At 38.1% G+C, this 21640-nt stretch overlaps 1 protein-coding gene across 1 annotated transcript in view; it reads left to right on the top strand.

The window, feature by feature from the left end:
* TNFAIP6 (TNF alpha induced protein 6) overlaps window positions 1-21640 on the top strand; it is a 577009-nt gene that overhangs the window by 426788 nt on the left and 128581 nt on the right. Inside the window, exon 3 of the mRNA XM_044074884.1 lies at window positions 18148-18309. Coding sequence (XP_043930819.1) covers window positions 18148-18309 — 162 coding nt within the window. The remainder of the gene's footprint in view (window positions 1-18147; window positions 18310-21640) is intronic.

Here is a 21640-nt window from a genome sequence, read left to right on the forward strand (position 1 = left end):
CTAACAAGCAGCAAGAAAAGGCCCAAGGCCAACAGGCCGAAGGCAATCAGTAGATATTTACTAGGAAAAGTGGGAAAACAGAAAAATCTTCTAAACTAGGTAATACTATATAATTATAATAGTAGAAAGATATAAAAATTCAATAGAAAAACTTGCTGAAAGTTGAAAATTCCCGCAATAGTTTCGAGCAATGCTGGAAACCAAGAGATCCGTGCAGTGGCAAACTAGATCTGAGGTAATTCCAGCAGTGCATTGTGGGATAACGGGTTGGGTCTCGAGCTACAGGAAAACTTTGAGCTTGCTAGTTGGCCATGTCGGAGCTGAGGATCGGCTCCGAACCCATCAGTGAAGAATGAACGGCGAGATTGAACAACTTCACGTTAAATGTTTCTCCAGTTATACCAGAAGAATGATGCCAAGCCACAAAGCAAACAGTTCCCTGCAAAAATATTCATTGGTTGGATGTCTGGGGAAAGTTCCCAAGTTTAAGTTTGTACAGTTCTGATTAAATGACTTGTATGGGTGTGATGGAATGTAATTGCAGTTTAGCATACTGCACTGTGTTATCTGCTGATCTCAACAGTATATTATAGTATGTGAGGAAAAAGAAAGTTATCCGGTTTCTACAGGGGAAAGAAAAAGGTTGCAAAAGGTGGGATGGCTTCTAGTCAGTGTTATGTGATTAGTGGAAAGGACAAAATTGTCAAAAGGTCTTCACAGGAAAAGTGAACAAGCACAGGAATCTGTCTAGTTCCAACCTCGCCACCATATGTGTTAAGAAAAAAATAAAAAAACAGAGAAACGAGTGGTCTAAAAACTTGGTTGATAAGCTCAGTCAGAATAAATTACTGAGCTTATCAACAAAGTTTTAAGATCACTCGTTTCTCTGTTTTTTTTTTAATTTTTCAAAGGAAGTACAGTAACAATAATGACTTAAGCTACAAGTAGAAAGTTCTAGAAATGAGGATTAGAAAAGAATCAGCTGCTTACTGGAAGTTATATAAAAACAACAGATGCAACTAAGTAAGATAACATGATGTGACTGGATTCTTTGCTGGCATCTGCATGCCTGAGCAGACAATTATAGCTTTGGTCAAGGGAAGCACAAATGAATATAAAAATAGATACCTTTTCAACTACTGCCATCTAGTGAAGCTGTAGAAAAAGAATGGGATGGACCAAATTAAAATGGTAACAGCATGCAGTTGGTCTTGAGTTAGGTAGATAACTCATTTGTGCTTGGTATATGTTCAGGCTATTGTACTGCTCTGACTTTTCTTCCTTCAGCATGCAGCTAGAGAGGACTATCTCTGTCCCATTTGTTTCCCTGCAGAGCAGCAGTGTATATCCAATTATTGATTGTTAGGAAGAAGAGAAGAGAAGGGATTAAGAACAATGCTCTGGGGACCCCTAAATAGATAGGATGAGAGATGAATATTGAGAGTCCCAGGAAGTTACTTGGAATCTGCCAAGAAAACAAGGAAGTTACTTGGTGTCTGCCAAGAAAACAATTCATAACTAAAACTTGCTCATATGATTATTTTTTTATTCAGCACCACTGATATTAAAGTAATCTACAATCCTGTGTACAGCATGATTTTTCCTAACTAAACTCCAGAATGTTAAAACAATCAGTTAAAATCCTTATTGAACATTTTAGCTACCTACTCATTGACTGAGTAAAGTAACTAACATCACATAAATATGCATACACATTGACTATGTGTTAACCATAACAATGTGGAACAAACAGTGCAAAATAAGGATGTCATTACTGTAGCTATTATATGGGCAAATTTGGGAGCATTTTACTACTCACCCATGGTCAATAACCTCTGTAATTAATACAAATAAAGATACCACCACCTTTAACTTAACAGCAACGTCAAATTTAATCATAAATAAATTCTACTTCCCAGACTTTACCAGTGGGAACTATGCTATAAAGTCCATATTTATAAAAACAGTGGATACTATCCTCGCTGACAAATAAATCTGCTTATAATGCCATCAATACGTTTCATGAAATACATTTCTGAATTTATCAGCACATACCAGTAAGACATAAATATAAAGTAAATTAAAAATGGCAGAATCACAAAGTCAGTCGATTAGAGCAGAAACAGGAACTAATTATCTTTAAAAAAAATATCCATGTTAGGAAAATAAGTGTAGGTTAATTAAAGTGTAGAAACTACTTGCTTTTTTTTATCAAATCTTCCATCTCTATGAACAGAGCTGAATCTCAAAGGCTGGAAGCAACCGTAAGGCATTTATTAAATACTTCTGAAAACTGAAATAGAAAAGTTCTGAATGCAACATTATCAGTAAGCAATGAAATGATTACCCAGACACAAGACAGCAAATATCTTTTTCTTCGTCTTCTTTCGGCTTTTTCCCGGTTAGGGGTCACCACAGTGGATCACCTGTCCGCTCATGATTGGCAGTGGAGTTTTTACAGTGTCGAGTTGCCAGCCCGGCACCCAACCTTCCACAGAAGGCACACACACACTCACACCTAGGGCCAATTTAGAGTGTTCAATCCACCTACAGCATGTCTTTGGGATGTGGGAGGAAACCCACGCGACCACAGGGAGGACATGCAGACTCCGCACAGAAGGCACCCCAGCCAAGAATCGAACCAGAGAACCTCTTGCTGTGAGGCGGCAATGCTAACCGCTGCACCACCGTGGCCACCCACAAGACAGCAAATACAGAAAAAAAAATTATGCAAACTTCACAATAAACAAAAGCAGATCTCAGAGTGGGCAGCACAGCAGTGCAGTGGTTAGTATTGCTGCTTCACAGTATTTGGTTCTCTAGTTTGGTTGTTGGCTAGTATGCCCTGTATCCAGGTTTTTTTTTTTTTGGATGCTCCTCCTTCCCACCACAGCAGAAAGAATTCCTCAAAATTATCTCCCAGTTCTGCACCTACCAAGTACTAGGATAGACTGCATTTCTCCAGTGACCCTGAATTAGATTAAACAGGTAACAATAAATAAATAAATATTCCAGCATGCTAGAGACAAGGGGAAACATCCCTTATATAAACAGAAATATGGCAACTGCTTCTGCGAGAACAGACTCTAGCAATTCTAGACCCATCAGACTGACAAGGAATGCAAAACGTATAGGGGAAATCATAATGAAGCACAGGCAGGTGTTCTTCTGTTAAATATAGAAGAGTATGAGTTTATTCATGGAAGATCTTGCCTTTTAAATCTTGTGGCATTCTTTGGAAAGGAACAGCAGGATTTGATGAAGGATTGACACTGCATGTTGCTTAGCTTGGCCTTGCACAGGCATTCAATAGTATTCCACACAAGTGAATAACTGAAAAATTATAATTGTTGTTTGAATACCAGCAAATAAAATACATCTAAAACGTCAACAAGAAAAAAAAAGAAAATAGTTTTGGATGAGAATGAATAAACTAAGTACATGGAGAAAACAAAAATACAAGTAAAATAACTTTTTATTTATAAGGTTTGCGGTAAATGCTTTAACAGAAGCATAAAATACAATATAGTAGTACAAAGTATGTTTCTGAATTGTGTATGGAGAAAACTTTTGTTCTGCATGTTAGCTGACTTGATTATTAACAGTAAGCCGTTAAAAAGTAAAGCAGCTTGTCATTTACACTTTAGCTTGACAAATAAAATGTGTATGGAAAAGGGTGTAGTTAAACAAATATGAGATGTGAAGCTGCAGGAGAGAAGCCAGATTATGAAGGTGTACATACCTTTCAACCTTTTACAGCAAGAAATCTGGACAAAGCCATAAGTAATGAGGAGACAAAGGCCCAAAAATAGGGACAATTTTTAAACATTGCTCTTACGATCATAGAAAGTTGAGAGAATAACCGGTTTTGCATTAACATGAATTTTCTGGTGTTTAAAGTCTGAAACTCAAATGTCTGGTATTATTTTCTGACTTCAATCCTCAATGATTTACCAAAGATTTGCCATGAAATCCAGGAACAGACCAAAAATATGAGGCAAAATTCTGGATATTCTGCAAAAATCTGGACAGTTGAGAGGTATGATGGTGCATTAACACTGATGCCAATTTCTTCTTGAAATGCACAATGTGTGCTACAAGAATAAATTAAAATAACAGATTTAGTCAAGGATAGTATTTTCTTCATTTCTGTAAAGTAAGCACTTTAAATAATAAAAATGAAGACTGCTAGGCTAGTGTGGATTATCCACAAGTAGATGTCTTAACATACTGCAAGTGTCTGTCTTGTCTTAGTGGAAAATGATAAGAGTCAAGTTGATGCTCTTGAAAGCTGTGGTGGCTGTAATACCTAAAGATGGTAGAGACCCATCAGATCCAGCTTTGATTCTAAATCATAATTATAAAGTGTTTATGCATGTCTATAATGGCTAAAAAAATGGAAAAGGTGTTGCCAAAACTGATAGATATGGATTAATGTGTTTTCTTGTGGAGGGGAGGCAAACATTTGACATCAATAGAACAATGATGATCCAAAGGGAAGCAGAATGTAAGAAAATACCACTGTTCTACTGTGGTGTTCTTGATGCAGAGAAAGCATTCAACAGAGTAAGCTGGGATTTTACCAGTAGGGCAATGGAAGCATTTGTATTTCCTTACACAATAATAAGGTTAATTAGAAAGATATATGAGGGATCGGAGGTGAAAAAGTAATGTGCGGTGTGGGGTCCTTTCTGATAAGAAAAAGAAACTTTTACATCAACCCACAAAACTCATACTGGACCAGTCCAAAGAAATTCTGGAACTCCACCAATCAAATATTATACTCGGGTAACCCCTCAGCTCCTAATCCTTGTCCAAATAATAACTCCCATGAAACAGCCTCCATATTTAACACATACTTCATAGACACTGTGACACTGCCAGCCCAGCTAGAAAGAATTTTGTAAATAATTCTATCTCATTTGTGAATAGTAATATGAGTTGTATGCTTGCCTTAAAAATGTAAGAAAACTATATGTTCTGTACTGAGCTTCAAGATTCTAACCACAGTGTACGCTGCTGGAAAAGGGCAGACGTGTATAAATTATATGCCAATGCAAATGTATGGTTTCATAGTAAAAGATGGAATATACAGAGTTAACTTGCAAACTCTGAGAAAATAAAGAATTTTATGAGTGTGTTTACCAGAACTAGAAGACAGAATGTCTGCAGCTAGAAATTCTTTCTGTTGTTTAAACAGAGGTAATTACAGGTGTCCAAGGCAATTGTTTTATGACTTCTAGTTTCCGGCTAGCTCCTAAGAGAGAATTTTCACCTTCTAAGAGATAAGTATTTTTCATAGAGACATGTTAAATTATGTTGGTATCTGTTTAGCCTGGGAACTAGATGCAAGTGTCAAATTGTGATATCATCTAGCTTACCCAGCAGTAATGTGTATTATTAACTTAAGAACTATCTCAGAGAGAAAGAGTGCATTTTGTATTTTGTTCTAGACCTGTTAACAACTCACCAGCACTTTGCCTTGCTCTGTAGGCAAGTTATTTAGAACTCTTAGAGATAGATAGGAATATAGCAAGATTAGTGTAGATGTTTTCTATATTTATGTGAGACTGTCCTAATACATTATTTTAAAAGTATTTCCTGTGACTGTGAACTCTGCTGTCACTGTGTTGAGTTAATAAGTATTGTCTTGTGCTTTTATTATTTATTATTAAGTTTTTTTAAACATTTTAATTGTGGCTGGTATGCTTACAAATATTTAAGCTCTTACGAGTAGTTGCATATATTTGGTGATACTGTTTAGGCCACTCTAGAATAGCCTTAAAAGTTTGGTCATACTTACCATTGGGATGACAGTAACATTACACAGTGGAATTGGTCACCCTTTGGTGGCCCTATAGTAGCTGATAAGTAGGGGATTTGGTGGGAGTGCTAAATACCTTATGGCCTGGGCAAAAGGGGGCATAGCTAGTAAATCTGTGCCAGCCTTCCACAGGTGTGTGTTTGTGTATAAATCAAATCTCAAATTGTGTGTGTGTGTGTGTGTGTGTGTGTGTGTGTGTGTGTGTGTGTGTGTGTGTGTGTGTGTGTGTGTGTGTGTGTGTGTGTGTGTGTGTGTGTGTGTGTGTGTGTGTGTGTCAGCTACTTGGGCAGGAACACGAAGCACTGGTTAGACAGTGAGAGAGTGCTGGGAGGACTTGCCTTGGAACCCTAGCTAAGGACTCCACTCTATAGCTGTGCCAGTGGGGAGTCTTATTGGAGATCTGGAGAGAGGGAGAGAAACCAGCCCCAGACTGACTGTGATCTCTGTGTGCTCTTAAGGGAAACTGTACTTTACTGTGTGTGTACTTGTCATCCTCCCAATGTGCACATCCCTCACTGGTGTAAGTGATGAGGATTGAGGCTCCTTGATTACTGGGCCAGTGCACGGGCGTCACAGACACTATCAGCAAAGTAATGCAAAAAAAAAAAGCTCTGACAACCCTCCAGAGATCCCTACCTACTCTTCTTTCAAAAACACCTTCTCTCAAACCAGTATCAAACAGCTATATAAAACACCTATTTCTCAAATTGAAACCATGCATCTCCTCTGCTGATAACCTACCTACACTCTTCCTTAAGAAGGCTGCTAACTCAGTAGCATTTCCTATCTCTCTTCTTATCATGCGCGCAATACAAGAATCCAAAGTGCCATCTATCTGGAAAAAAATCTTTACTATACCCAGTCACAAAGGAGGTAACTGCACTGACCTTTAAAACTTCAGACCAATAGCAATTCTATCCCTTCTCTCCAAAATATTAGAAATGTGTGCATAAACAAATTCTGAATTACCTTATACAAGAAAAATTACTAACCACCACATAACACAGCTTTCGCCCCAACCATAGTACCTCAGCAGCCCTTATCTCTTTCACTAATACAATCTCTCAAGCCACACACAACAAAAACGTGTCTCCTCTTTATTCCTGGACCATATAAACAATTTGCACTGTCGCCCACCCCCTGCTGCTGGCAAAGCTCTTTGACCTAAATCTTTCTATTTCAACCATTTCCTGGTTTGTTAGCTACCTCACTGACTGACTATTATATGTTAAATTGCATTCCACACTCTATCCTGCTCTCCCCATCAAAATGGGAGTTCCACAAGGATCAATACTTGATCCATTGCTCTTCAACATTTTTACCAAACTCCTATATACATGCTGTTCACAATCATCTCTTATACAATATGCATTTGACTCCACAGTCATCACCATAGTTGATAAACTCTCAGATCTGAACTCACTTACCCAAAAATCCTTCAAAACTATTGAAAATTGACTATCAACCAACTAATCTTAAACCCTAAGAAGACTAAACTCCTGCTTTTTCTACCTAAATCCCTCAACCACCTTAAATCTACTTTCTGTATCTCACCCCTTAACAATACTATCACTGTTGAATATCATACTAAGCTTGTGGTGGTCACAATAGATGACCAACTGAAATGTGACCTTCATGTCCTCAACTGCATCAGGAGACCCCAACAAAAACTTGGACTGCTCTACAGAAATAAAAAAATACTATCAAATGAGGCTAAACTATTTCTTTCTTTCAAATGCCTACATTCTCCATAGTCTCTTTAATGGCTCACAAATTCTCAGCAACCTACAGGCCTCTCTCTTAACAAAACTAAAAACCACCTATAATAAAGTTGCTAGATTTGCAGCTAACCAAACCTTTAAATCTCACCATTATCTTTCTCTCAACACATTAAACTAGTTAGAATTTCCCCATCAACTACTTCTGTCCCAGCTTCAGATCATATATTCCATCCTGTATAAGCCGTCCTTTTGTTCCGATATCTCCTCACTTGTCTTCTTCTACAGCCATACCAGGGCTCTCAGAAGCTCTGAACAAAATCTATTACAAATCTAGAAACGAAAATTTACAATAGGGCATAATCTGCACAGTAACCCCCCCCCCCCTCTCTTGGAACAAACTTCCCCTGGATATTAGAAGCATAAATCACCCTTAACAATTCAAAATTGCTCTCAAAAACTTTCTATTACCTGGACTTGCCACTGTAAATACCCTCCCTGATCTTATCCTTACTCACCTACCATAGACTCGTTGGTAAAACTGCCTCCTGCCTACTTTTTCACTCCTGACTACTAAATCTAAATCCTCTGACACTTCTTACACTGCATATAACTCACTTAAATTGTACTTTCTCACTAAATGCTCTCATTCTTCTTCATTTACTGCTTGTATATATGAATTTCTCCCAATAACTCTACTTCTGATGTGACAATATTACTATCTTGTAAATGTCTCAGACTATCTGAATGTAATTACCCATTTAAACTCATTCTGTACAAACCAATTCCTTTACATAACTTGTAACTCAAATGGTTGAACATTTTTATATTGTAATATGAATTTACTATTCTAGTTGTTATACAACTTAAATAATAATATTAATGATTTTTTTTTTTTGTGGAAAGTTGTGGAGCTTTTCTCCTCGGGCCTCCACTGAAAAAGGGCAACAACTCAGTCAGATTATCCTGGTCAACAAATGTCAAATAAATAAGTTTGGTGTTAACAGAAGAACCAGGGATTACCTCTTTCCCTTTTGTTGTTTGCATTATATTTAGAATCATAGGCAAAGAAAATAAGGGACTCAGAAATTCAATCATAATCATCATCATAATCATCATCAACCACATTTCTCCATTTTCTACATTGGGTCAGAGTATTATGTTAACTGTTGCTATCTCTCTCGATTCAGTGCCACACTCCTGCCTTGTTTGACACTCATGCCTGACTGTCTCAGATCTTCTTTCACGCAATCCATCCACCTCTTTGCTGAATGCCCTCATTTCCTCTTGACTTCTTCCCATCTGTCCCAAATCTTCTTTACCAGATTGTCTTCTGCATTGTTGCACATGTGCCCAAACCACTGTAATCTATTATGTTTGATCTTTTCTGCAATTTGAGCTACTTTGGCTTCTGCTCTTATGTCCTCATTTCTTCGTTTGTCCCATAGTGTACATGCTACCACCCATCTCAAGCACTTCATTCCATCACCTCTAGCTTCCTCATCTGCTCTGCCTTTACTGCCCAGGTTTATATTTTATTATTTATTTATTTATTTACATTTGATATCCGGGTAGTGTCCGACTGGGCCAGAAGCCTGTTTTCAGCAGAGACCCAGAGGGAAAAGATCCAATAGGAGTTCAGAACAATCACAACAGGAGTTCAAACGCAAGTTCCTTGACACTGTTATCTAAAAGCATATAACAATGGTAGTACAATAAGCTTATACTTTTCATACAAAAATAAAAAATAAAAATGTATACATATATATATATATATATATATATATATATATATATATATATATATATATTTTTTTTTTTTAGGATAAAAATATCACAAACTGAAGCTAAGAAGGCTCAATTGCCAAGAAATATTGACAATGGGTGGTGGAGAGAAGGAAGTTATACAGTAAGGGGTTAAATTAGCCTGGTGGAGAACGGGTCTATATTAGAACACCGAAGTTTCAAAACTTTGAGTGTTCTAATATCGAACCCTAGTCATCGAAAATTTAAAACATCGAACATACAGAACAGTGAATTTTTTCCTAGGGAAAAAATTCACTGTTCCAAAACACATACATACAACACAAGCACACCAAACAAACAGCAATCTACAAACATACACCTAAACTCTTACACCTAACCCTACACTAAACTATACATACACCACCAACTATCCACTTACCTTAACCCAAACCCTAACCCTAAGGTCCGTCACTATCGCACAGTAACCTCACCCACGCCCTAACCCTAACTCACCTAACCCGCTCTAACCCTCACGTCCACACAATCGCATACTTACCTGAACCCGACCCGTAACTTTCCACTACAGCGCTGAAAATACAAAAGTAACAGAAACGGACAACCAAATTCTTTCCCTAGGAAAAAATTTGGTTTTCTGTTTCTTCGATATTTTCAGCGTTCGCTGAAAATGAGTCGATCATAGAACACTCGAAATTTTGAAACTTCGGTGTTCTAATATAGACCCGTGGAGCAAAGTCTGTGTTTGGTGAAGTATTCCTTTAGGGACTGTTTAAATGAATGTGTATCACTGATGTAAAGAATATGCTATGGTAGACAATTCCAATGTTTGGCAATGATATGCGAGTATAAGGAGATACCATGAGAGTTTTGGATTTTGTTAACCTTCAACAATACTTTATTAGCAGACCTAAGAGATTTTAGGTTAGTGTAGGGTTGGACAAGATCAGATAGAGCTGGGCAGTTGTCAGGTTTGTATATGACTGCATAGGCATTTAGTAGCTGAGTCAGAGTGAGCAGGCGAGGGAGCTCTAACCAGTTCAGCTGGAGAAGGGCAGTGCAATGGTAAGATCTTTGAGACTGATTAGTGGCAAATTTGGCTATTTTGTTATATAGCAAGATTCAAGGCTATTCAGTTCAGATTTGCGCAGATTGGTAAATATTTGTGAACAGTAACGCAGGAAAGATAAGAGATGGATTCTGGCTGTTGCGAGTCTGGCATGGTCAGTAAGATATGATTTAGCCCTATAGAGAGAACCCAGTTTGACATGAACCTTTTAATTGTTAGTGCAAGTTGTTTGTCAAACTTAAGTCCACTATCAATTGTGACACCAAGAAGTTTTGTATGTTCAACAGATTCTATTTTTGTGCCATTGGAGGAGGAAATAGAGATAGGTGGATGGTTGGTTGTTGTTAAGGTATTATAGAAGACCATAAGTTTGGTTTTATTGGGGTTAAGTATAAATTGATGTACTGTTAAGTAGTTTTCAATATTGTGGAGGGCTGCCTGAGTTTTTTCTTGGAGTTCCTTGATAGAGGGGGCAGAGCAGATTCGGAAAGCATCATCAGCATATTGTATGATTGAGGCTAGATTTGCTGAGGAGTTTAGGTCATTGGTAAAAATTGTGAATAAAAGTGGGCCAAGTATAGATCCTTGTGGGAGTCCTACACATATAGGTAGTTGAGTGGAGAGTTTATTGTCTCATAAAGTGGCTTGTTTCCTATCTGACAGGTAGCTATGAAAGCAGCTTAGGGCTTCAGAGCTGCAGTGGTAGAAGGCCAGTTTATTGAGAAGTATTTGATGAGATACAGTACCAAATGCTTCTGACACATCTAGGAAGGTTGAGTTGATTTACAGTATTAATAAAGCTAATTAGAGCTGTACTGGTGCTATGCCTAGTTTAATTAATATTCCATGTTTGTTACCTCTGCATTCATTGCTTGAATCTAATTGAGTTCTGACTGAGAGTTTCCCTAGGAAAAAATTCGGTTTTCTGTTTCTTCGATATTTTCAGCGTTCGCTGAAAATGGGTCGATATTAACACTCGAAATTTTGAAACTTCAGTGTTCTAATATAGACCCGAAAGCCATGTTGTGTATTAGATAATAGATTATTTGACAGAAAGTGGTCTAAGATCTGATTGTGTACACATTTATCTAAGATTTTGGAAAGTGGTGACAAAATGGCTATGGGTCTGTAGTTGGTTAAATCAGTAGAGGGACCGCCTTTATGTAAGGGTATGACTTGAAATATTTTCCAGAGGAGTGGTATGTACTGTTCAGAGATAGAACAGTTAATGAGAATAGATATTGGGTAAACGATGGAAGTAGCAGCTAGTTGCAGAACATCACCAGGTAGCTGATCTGCAGCTAGTGTGCAAGGCTTTAGTTTAGAAAGGAGATTTTTTTTAACATAACTTGTTTGGCTAGGTCTGAGATATAGAGGCATATTAGGGGTCCTGTTTAGTAGAGAGTTTATTGAGTTAATAAAATGGTAGTTAAATTGAGTGGCTATGCAATTATTTGGGTTGGTCAGAGTTGGGGCTGGGGTAGTGGGTTTCCTGGGTTGAGGAGGATGTTGATTGATTGCCAGAATCTTTTGGAATCTTTCTGGTATTTTAGCTGACTTGTTTGGAAGTAGTTTTTTTTTTTTGTCTTGTTTAATTAGTTTCTGTACCAGGTAGTAGTTCCGGTCACACCACTGTTTTGTACACCTTACTTTTCAGTTTCTTTGGCATTTGTCAGTTATGCGCTACACCGGACACTCTATGCCAGTTGGCTGCAGCCCATCTGATTCTAGCTTTGACTTCTTCATTCAGACTTCCCTTCTCCTCAACCACACCTCCCAGATACTTGAAGCTGTTGACCTGTTCCAATATCTTCCTTCTATCTCAATTATCGGCCTCTTCTGATTTCCTCAGTTTGCTGCCATTGTCACTGTCTTATCTGTACTCAGTTTCATTTCATATGCCTTCAGGTTGGCATTCCATTCCCCTATCCTTTGCTGAAGTTCTTGCCCAGAGTCTGCCTGTAATGCCAAATTGTCTGCATATAGCAGCTTTGTTGATCTGTCCCCTCTGACCTGTTTGCTAATGCAATCCATCACCAATATGAATTGCAGTGGGCTCACAGCTTAACCCTGATGCAAACCCACTCCCACTGGGAACTCCTCTGTGAGACCGAACACTGTCCGTATTTGAGTCTTTGGGTCCTTATACATAGCTTGCACTAATTCTACCAATGTTTCTGGAAATTCAAACCACCACACAACTCTCCAAATCAGCTTCTTGGGACTTTGTCATATGCTTTCTCCAAGTCTATAAATTCCCAACTGGACTTTTTCCTCAACTATCTGTCTCACTGCAAATATTGGGTCAGTTGTGCTGCATCCTGTTCTGAATCCAAACTGCTCAACTCCTATCTTACTTTTTACTGCTCTGCATATCAGTTTATCAGTCACCCTTTCCAGAACTTTTATGCAATGCAACAGGAGTCTGATAATTCTGTACTGTCAACAGTTGTGGATGTCCCCTTTGTTCTTGTACACTGGCATGAGCATTCTTATTCTCCTGTCATATGGGGTATGCCTTTCTCTCTTTATTGCTATGAGTAGCCTCAGAATCCATTTCTCCCCTATATCACCCAGCATCTTTATCATATCTGCAGTGACCTCATCTGAGCCTGCTGCTTTCCCTGACTTCATTTTCCTTAGTTCTGTTTTTACTTCTTCTATGGTGAGCGCCTCTTCTTCTCTCATCGTGGGTTGCGTCTGGAGTAGTACAGCTTCTGTGGAGTTTTCTTCATTCAGAAGCTGCTGGAAATACTTCTTCCAACTGCCTTTAATGTCCTGTAGACTGGTGAACAGGTTGTTGCTGGCATTCCTTATGAAGAGTGTCTCTTCCTATCTTCTTTATCTTTCTGTCTTTGCCTTGAAACCTGTTATAGTTTCTTTGTGCCACCTACTGAATCACTTTCCAGAAGCTGGTAGAGTGCCTCTGATACCCCATTCTTTGTTACTGAAACTTCTTTCTTAGCCTCTTTATTAGCCAACCAGTATTCCTTCCTAGCCTGGCCCATCTTTTTTATCTCCCACTTTTTCCTGCACTCCTTTCTTTTGATGACTTCCTGGACTTCTTCATTCCACCACCAGCTTTCCTTATGTATGATATTTCCATACGTGGCTGGACGACATATCTGTTCTGTAGTCTTGGCATATGCTGCTTTGAGGCGCTGTCATTCTTCTTCAACTCCACCTATTTTCTCTTCTTCTTGAGGTGCTAGAGCCCTGAGTAATTCCTTGAACTGTTGTGCTTTCTCTCCAGTCAACTTCCAGGTTTTTAGCCTGGTCTCTCTTGACCTTAGAGCCTGATCTCTGCTTGCAGCTGATTATGCTATGGGCCAACTGTTTCACTGTGAATGACTTTACAATCACTAATTCTGCCTCAGTGCCCTTTTCTAACTAGGAGGAAGTCTACCTGAGTTGCATGTTGGCCACTCTTGCATGTGATCTTGTGACTGTATCTCTTTCTGAAGTATGTGTTGGCTACTATCAAGCCATTTTCCAAAAAGAGGTCTAGAATGGCCTCTCCTTCTTTATTCCTGTTACCTCACCCATGTGGACCCAGGGATTCCTGATCTCTTGTTTTCTCTGTCCTGATATGTGCAGTCAACATTGTCTTCCTCCTGAGTAGTAGACTCTGGATCCCAAGCCAAGTGGCTTTGCTGCATTGCCCTTACATCTTATCTCATGGATACATAGAATATCCAGTCACCTCCATACCATTATGTCATCCACTTCCAAGTGCCATCCTGTTGGTGAACCTACATTGAGTGTAGCAATTCTTAGTTCATGTTTGGCAGATTGGTTTTACATCCAGCTTTCAATCAACAGAGCTATCCCAGGTAAGCCGGCTGGGAAACTGGACACTGGCTGGCCAGTAGCTTATTGATGCACGGCTACTGGACTTTATAGTGGGCACGCACTGGTCAGTAGGGGCACATACACCCTCCCCACTGTTAACATGGGCCTCCTTAACCATCTTATCACCAGCAAACACCCAGGCTCATTTGGTGACATTAGTCAACATGAACAAATCAACTACAGCCATATTTTATACTGTTGAGTGGCTAATCCTGTCACGGCATGCAGTCTGTGATCCCTGTACTCCTATCCTGAGGATACTGTGCCCCACAGTAGATGCCCTAAGTGGTTGGTTTATACAAATCTTCCCCCTATAGGGCATCATGTAGAGTCTGTGCTGCTGCCCACAGCTCCATTCATTTGTGAGTTTGAGATGGAAACACTCAGCATGTTTTTAGGAGGTGGAAGGAATCTCACAGAGAACATGCAAACTACAAATAGGCATTGGCCGGAGGTCAGGATCGAACCTTGAACCTTGTGCATGGGAGGCAAATTCCTTAACCATTATGCCATATAATTAGTATAGTAAGCAAGAAAAGTTGGCTTTATTTGCAAATAGTACTTTGTACCTGATAACAGCAGAAATGGACGTTTCAGTATTGTGGAACATTCTGAGACAGTTTCAAGTCTTTTCAGAATACAAAATTAATCAAGATAAAACAAAGGCACTAGCTTTAAACTATGTACCTACACATGAGTTGGTTCAGCAATCCCCATATTTATGGGGATATGATAAAATGAAGTGCTAAGGATATGTGGGAAGAGACTAAATAAAAGGTAATACAAAAACTGAGAAAATAGAAGCTTTGTTTTATGGATATGGATAGCAAGATACAAGCAGTAAAAATGTGTTTAGTCCCTTTGGTTTTATACAGTGGTCTGGTTTATCAACCAGAGGAGAATAGCAATTAATAAAGAGTTGAAGAATTTTATCCAGGAAAGGAAGAGGGCAAGAGTCAAGCGGCATAAGCTGATCCTTCCAATAGAACAAGGTGGTTTGGGATTACTTGATTTGAAAGGGTATTTTAGAGGTACTCAGTTAAGGCTCCTATGCATAGCACAAGCAGAAAGGATGATGATAAAATGGGGGTGAGGGGCTCAAAAAAATAAGGAGAGACTGGAATTCTGGATGCAGATCCTTAAAGTGAATAACAATAGCCATACTGAATATAATATTTATACGGTAGTAGAAAGTATTCTAAGAACAAAGCAAACACAGGAATGGAGAAAAGAGATTCTGTCAATAGGGATGACTGCAAGTAGGGGTATAGAGAATAGGCAAGATGGTACTGGAATTTACTGGAGAAAACTGGAAAAGGAACCAAGGTACTGGAAGCAAATGATCAGATAGGAAAAGGTAACAGAATCGGAAGAGGCCAAAAATACATTTGGACTGTAGGCTAGAGACTGCTTTCTTATTAAAAATTGATATCCATGTATAGGCAAAGATAAAGAAATAGGGGAATCCTAAATGAAAGACCAGCACTGGTAGAGTTTTTAGTTAAATTCAGAACAGCAGTTGCTGCTAAAAAAGGAATAATTAGTAGGGCATTATAGAATACTGCATGATTAACTATAGGAATCAATCAGAGGAGGTTAGAAAGGATTGGGAAGAGAGACTGGATAAACAATTTGCAAAGGAACAATGGCAGGATATATGTATGGTTCCCAAATGTGGAACAAAGTCTAGAAGATTTAGGATTTTTGCTTGGAAGTGTTTGCATAGATATTTTTATTATCCAAGCAGACTCCAAAGAGTTTTTCCTCAGGTAGATAGCAAATGTCGGAGGTGTGATGAGGAAGAAAGAAGTAATTGGGAACATATTTTTTTTGGGAGTGTAGTGAGATGGCAGAATTTAAAAATTCCCTGCAGGCTGCTCTGTCAGAAATACTGGGTGAGCAAATTGGTGTCACTAAGGAAATGATTTTTGAGCTGTGATACAGGATCTGACTTACCTAGACAAAGCAACACCTTGCTGAGTTTAATTCTGGTGGCTACTTTGTACTTTGGCTGGCTGTGCTGTTGTGCTTACACTTTTGTGTCCATTTCTGACATCATGCACCTCTCCCAGACAGTAAAACAGTGCTGGTGATACTTGTGCTCAGTAATTCAGTGGTTAAAATAATACTTCAAAGCCCTCTGTAATTTGGGTATCAAACAGGGTAACTTTCTAATAATATATTTTAAGACCAAGATTCAAGCTACATGAAAGCAGAAGACAAAAAAGAATGGAAAAGGATGGGGGTCTGGGTGTGTGCTCCTACTCTGGAGTAGGATATAATGGCTTGTGCTGGCAGGAGGTGCATATCCCAACCATTCCAAGTGTGGAATAGTGCTGAGATGGGGGGGGGGTATAAGGAAAGAGTTACCCACTGCTGAGGATCTTCAAAAGGAGCAGTATGAGTACAAATCAACAAAACATCTTATTTCATTCCTGCATGCATTCCAACACCTCAAAGTTCAGCATTTCACTTCATGCGATGTAGAAACTGATTTTGTATGTGTTCACCAGAATAATTACAAATAGCTATCAGAAATTAAAAGGAAAATCAAATATTTAGGGCTGCTTTATGTAAAAATTAAAAGTACGTACGTGAGTCCTCTTACCACACAGCAGTCTCATAAAAGAAACTAGAAGTACCTTTTGAAATAGGTACTATTAAGTGCCTAATACTGTGATTATTAATAATAATAAAATACTTTTGGATGCCTTGAGTGAACTTAATGTTCTGCTACTTTATGACTTAAATTGCTCACTTAGTTTGTCAACTATGCCTTCTAAAGTATACATAGCTAGTGGCCCATGGGCCACTTTCTAAAATCAGTGTATCAGCTAGATTTAATCTGCAAACTTTCATCCACACTAGATCAAATCAGAAAATATGATAATCCCTGTGCTGTTACTCATCTGATCCAAACAGATGAAAGAGGGGGAGGAAGATGAAGTAAAACATCCTATGATGGTGAAGCAAAACATTGCTGCTCACTAGTAATTTCCAGTTATTGGTGCATGGTTATATGTACTGAACATGGTCTTTAATCTGCTGATATTCGCAGAAATGTTTGTGGCATTTATTAGAGACTTGACCTCTTGCTATTCTCAAGATGTGCAGAACGCAGTTAAGACACTGCTGCCCTTCTGCATACTTGCCTTGCAATACTACTTACTACTGTAGTTAAAGTCTGGGGAAAATTTAGCTTTAAAACTTTCCATGTTTACAGGTTCTGTACTTTTTATGTTAATTCATGTATCTCCTTAATACATCAAAGTCTGATATAAAGAGAACATCTGCTAACAAATTATATGGTGCCTCTATTTCATTTTTATCTCTGTAATCATTCATTTATGAACTAGGTAAGTCATCTTAACCAAAGTGACCAGAGCCAGACCAGACAGAATAACAGTAGTATGAACTTTGCAAACTACTCAATGAGCAGAAAAGAAGATATATCAGCCAGGCACAAATATAGATATGTATAGCAGGAAATTTGTGATTACAGGATTAGTTGTTTTTCCATAAATTGCACCTTCTACATCACCTTCTGCATACAACAAATGCTATACTCCAGATGTTCTTAGAAAAAACAAGCATGCAGGGATCATTGCAATTCCTGTAGAGAGGTCAAGGCTGTTAAAGCACATTTGGATTCTGTGAAGTAATTTCTAGTGCTTCCTTTTCCTTCAGTAGTTACCCGCCACACCGCATCAGATGTAAACAACATGGGAAATGTTTATGAGATGACAGACAACTGAGCATATATCTATATGCCAAGGTAGATAGGTGTGAGTGATCTGCAAATATTTTATAAGAATCCTTTACAAATACCTGACTGCTTGACATTAGATAATGTAAACAATTGTATTAAAATGAAAGGCTTCTTTCTTGGCACCATGCTGTTAACTTCTCTTCTTGTCCTGCAGGTTTTCATGTATGTGCAGCTGGATGGCTAGCAGGAGGAAGAGTTGGCTACCCTATTGTAAAGCCTGGACCGAACTGCGGCTTTGGAAGAACAGGGGTCATTGACTATGGTTACCGTGTCAACAAGAGTGAGAAGTGGGATGCATACTGTTACAATCCTAATGGTTTGTTAAACATATCTGTCTCACTTACATACTATGTAGCATAGTGGTATATAAATAATTATCAGAACAGATGGTCTAAGTTACATGGATCACATTCACTTGTCAACTACTGCATAGCTGCTGAGCATTTGTCTTGCACTCTCTGGTGTACATTTGACTAACAATAATGCTTTAGTATACTGCTGAGTGATAATTCTGACAATTATATATCAAGTTAACCCGTAAAGCATGATATTTTTCAGTATATACCCGCATCTTAAATGTCATGAAAAAACATCTATAATGAAGTTTAAGAATGAATTATGTGCAAGTTTCTTTGCTGTATGTCTTGTCATAGTTGAAAGAAAACAAGCTATCTTAAACTATTTGGTGCTAAGTCAAGAAATGCTTACCAATACTGTCAAACAGAATAATCAGAAGACTAGATTACATTTTCAGAAGTAGAGCTTAGCTACAGATCATATTTAAGTCATTTAAATTGTATTTGCATATTAAGATGCACATTTAAGGAAAATAAACACAAGAACGAGATAGCCTTTATTGCATTACTTTTCTCAGGAAGCACACAGTACAATATGTAACATTAAGAAAAAAGTAACTATTGACATTAAAAAACAACAGTAAACAGCATAGTCACTATATAGAGAAAAAAAATCTATACAGAATAAAATATTTGGGGGCTCATTTGCAAAGTCGTTTACAAGCCATGCCAGCATGGATTTTAAGATGTGATAGGAGACTTCATTTTCCTCCTCCCAACCTGAAATGGGAATTGATGCACAAAGCTCCATAAATAGTCAAGATATGAAGTTAAACAATTCTAAGTAATTACAAGACTTCATATGAGACAAAAATAAAATTATGTCAGATAGGCAACGGAAGTACACATGTATTGATGGTTAATACATCACTGCAAGGACTTCAAAAACACACCTACTCAAAAAAAATGCAATAAAAAAGAAAACCAGTCTCCATTTCTGATCACTTAACCCTAATCCTAACAATCACTAAAGACCAAATTTGTCTGACTAGAGATGCTGTTAGTGAAAGGGGCTTTCATTAATTAATGTATACGTTTGGGTTAGGGCCAAGGGTAGGTTTAGCACTTAAGCCAGAAGGGGGGGGGGCTTCATTCATGTGTAATAAGCATGTCCCTGAGTCTAACTCTACATATTAATCTACAAAAATCCCTTTCCTCAACAGTATCATTGCACAAGATACTCAGAGACATATAAACGCACCACCAAACACCAACAACACTAAATCTATCCCCAGCCTAAACCTTACTGTAACCCTAACCCAAAACAGTCATGTACACACACACACACACACACACACACACACACACACACACACACACACACGTGTACACACACACACACACACACACACACACACACACACACACACACACACAACACCACATGATCAAATAAATTACTGTTCAATCAACTCATTCACACACTGCACATCTTCTGTGCACACATATTACAAAATCTTAACCCCTTAACCCCTTACCTAGCCATTAGTATAACCTTATCCATAATTACTTGCACACACGTGCGCGCGCACACACACACATTATAAAGCCAATCCTCTTGCTCAGCCACAACTCTGAACATAACCAAAACATATACACACTCACCATAAAACCTGTCCCCTCACATAGCCCTTGCCCTTACCCTAACCCAGTCACACACACTCCGCCAACCCAGTCCCACTTCATAGGTTCATAAGTGTTTACTAGGCTAACAACCTCTTGGACCCCTATAAGACTAGCTGTGCAAGCCAAGGTGGTGATTTACTGACTGCCTCTGTCAATCAGAGACAGATTGGAGACAGACTGGGATGAATTTCAGATTACCCGTACATTGCTCCAAGTTGTGCTCACCAGACAAATAAATATTCAAACTTAACACAAAAAAAATGCCACAAGTCAAGTGAACCTGTAGGCTTTTGTAAACTTTGACATTTTGAAGAAGTCTTTTTAGACGAAAGCACTTAGTTGTTGTGTTTATTCATTAAAGTTGTACCAAAGATTAACAAAAGCCTACAGGTTCAGTTGACTTGTGGTGTATTTTTGTGTTTAGTTGTTATGCTGAGTTTCTGAATTAATTACTAAATATTCAGACTTCTTCCATTCGAATAATACACAATTCAAAATTCTCACAATTCACAAGAAGTACTTAACTAAAAAAAAAGTCAAACAATTGCCATTCGACACAGTGTCACAATATTACATACATATATAACAAAGAAAGCTTGATAAAACACACAAAATATTAGGCGAATACCTCTTGATACAACCTGATAAGAAACAAATACTGGCAATAAAAATACATTTAACAGAAGAGTATCACAGACTATAATTAAAATGAGGGACAGTTATAGCATCTTGGACAAAAGGTGTCATGGCTGTACTACTCAAAGAGGGCAAATACCCTTTAAACCCAACTTCTTATTGGTCAATTACAATTTTGAACCATGATTATAAAGTGTTTATGTATATACTAGTTAGAAAAATGGCTAAAGTGTTGCTAAAACAGATATGGAGCAATGTGGCCTTGTGGAGGGAAAGCAAACATTTGAGTACATTAACAGAGCAATGATGACCCAGAGGAAAGCAAAATGCAAGACCATCTTTCTAATGCTGGTGATTTCTGATACAGACAAGGGATTTGACATAGTTAGCTGAGATTTTATGAGTAGGACAAAGGCAGCATTTGCATTTCTTGATAGAATAACAGGAAGAATTAGGAGGATACATGAAGCGTAAGAGACGAGAATCAATGTCTTGAGAATTCCTCTCTGATAAGCTATGTATGAACAGAGGAATCAGGTAGGGGAGTCTTCTTTCCCCTTTGTTATTTGCCTAATACTTAGAGCCATTGGCAAAGGAAATAAGGGATGCACAAATTCATGGGTAGAACAGCCATGATAGTCGTACAGTTAGCCTTATTTGTAGATGATATTTTGTATGTGATATATCCAGAGAAAAAAGATATTTCACTGTTGTGAACCATTTTGAAACAGTTTTAAGTTTTTTTCAGGATATAAAATAAAGATAAAACCAATGTTTTAGTAGTAAAGTATGTTTCCATACATGAAATGGTTCAGCAATACCCATGTTTATGGGAACAAAAGATGAAGTATTTAGGTGTTTGGGTTAAAAAGGATTCTATTATGGGGCAGGTAAGTGTAAATGCAAAGAGACTAAAAAGATAAAAACTGAGAAGTTGCAATGACTGGGGATATGGATAATAAGAAGCAAGAAGAAAAAATGTTTCTTTTAATATTATATACAAGACAGACATTTTATCAATCACACTCA

Source organism: Protopterus annectens, chromosome 6.part0, assembly GCF_019279795.1.
Source record: "Protopterus annectens isolate FY-2018-M chromosome 6.part0, PAN1.0, whole genome shotgun sequence".
Lineage (NCBI taxonomy): Eukaryota > Metazoa > Chordata > Ceratodontiformes > Protopteridae > Protopterus > Protopterus annectens.